We start from the raw sequence: 1,394 nt of genomic DNA, 5'->3' as shown, positions 1-1,394 counted from the left end.
CTCTCTCTCTCTCTCTCTCTCTCTCTCTCTCTCTCTCACTCTCTCTCTATCTCTCTCTCTTTTTCTGATATTGTTTTTTTTGAGGGGAGAGGTTTTTGCTATACGGTGTGTGCGCTCACAAGAAAGACAGAGACAGAGAGACAGAAAGCGAGAAATCACCCCCCGGGGGGATGGCCACACCACAATCCCTTCTCCATTCTCCTCTTGAGATCTTGGCCATGCAAACACACGTACCCGGTGTGAGTTTAAGCCATCGGGTCCAGGACTCGAACCGCGGTTGACTACATGGGAGTCCAGCGACATAGCCATTATGCTAACTGCTAGTCCCCTCTGATAAAATTTTAAAAAGTAATAATAAATTATTATTTTTAAAAACGGATATATTAGTAAGCTTTATATATGTGTCTGTTCGTATGCAGTCAATGCCATGAAGACTTAATGTGCTATGATATTGCACTAACCATGCAGGCACTGTCTTTGGTACTGCTGGGGTTCTGTTCACTGGAGTACCATGCAAACTGGAAGTCCTGGGACTGAGGAACGTGCGACATGTCGGCTGTGCTTTTAAATTCCAATGTCAAGATGGTGGGTGGGAAAAGAATACTTGAGATGATCTATAAAAGAAAGAAAGATAAACTAATAAATAGGAGGGGTTACAGGAAGTACACTTATAATTCAAATAACAGAATTATGAATTTAAATTCGTTTATGTCAGATCCATTCCCAACCTCATTATATTCTATTTCTATGCATATTTTTGACTCAGCAATTTTAGCTGTAGAAGTATCTCCCTCAGAAATATCCATGAGTACAAGCATATGTGGATGAAGATGTTCATTGCAGGGTTATTTGTATAAAAAAAGGAAAAAAAACCTGGTATGAACCTGATTATCCTTCAATAGAGAAACATCTGGCATGGAATAACTTAATAGTGGACTACTATGGAACCAATAAAAAGACAAATGTCCCTCTTTTGGTCTAGTGGTTATGGTAGTTGGATTCCACATGGCCGACTGCATGGCTCGAGTTCTAGTCCTAGACCCAGCAGCTTGAAAAACATATCAGGTACATGTCTATGAATGTCCAAACTGCCAAAAGGAGGGAGAAGTAGAGAAGGAATTATGGCATAACTGCCTCATGGGAGGTGCTTTCTCCCTCTCCCTTTTCCACTGCCTCTCTGGTTTTCTCTAGTGAGAATATGCACCCTCTGGCAAACTTTAAAAAAAAGAAAAAAAAAGACAAATGCAATATTGTTATGTAGGGAGGAAATAGCAAATTATAGAACAAAATAGAGTGATTTCATTTTTGTAAAAAATAAAATTTAAAAATATGTGTACATAAACATGCATATATATGTGTGTGTGTGTGTGTGTGTGTGTGTATATATATATATA

At 38.8% G+C, this 1,394-nt stretch overlaps 1 protein-coding gene across 1 annotated transcript in view; it reads right to left on the bottom strand.

Annotated features, from left to right (window-relative positions):
- LOC102471583 (transient receptor potential cation channel subfamily M member 6) overlaps positions 1-1,394 on the bottom strand; it is a 207,034-nt gene that overhangs the window by 121,544 nt on the left and 84,096 nt on the right. The window contains exon 17 of the mRNA XM_006155328.2: positions 462-614. Within this exon, the coding sequence (XP_006155390.1) occupies positions 462-614 (153 nt within the window). The remainder of the gene's footprint in view (positions 1-461; positions 615-1,394) is intronic.

The sequence above is a fragment of the Tupaia chinensis genome, unplaced genomic scaffold (genome assembly GCF_000334495.1).
Source record: "Tupaia chinensis unplaced genomic scaffold, TupChi_1.0 Scaffold000447_1, whole genome shotgun sequence".
NCBI classification, from domain to species: Eukaryota; Metazoa; Chordata; class Mammalia; order Scandentia; family Tupaiidae; genus Tupaia; species Tupaia belangeri.
The sequence above is the reverse complement of the archived record's forward strand: the minus strand, read 5'-3'. Positions and strand labels throughout refer to the sequence as shown.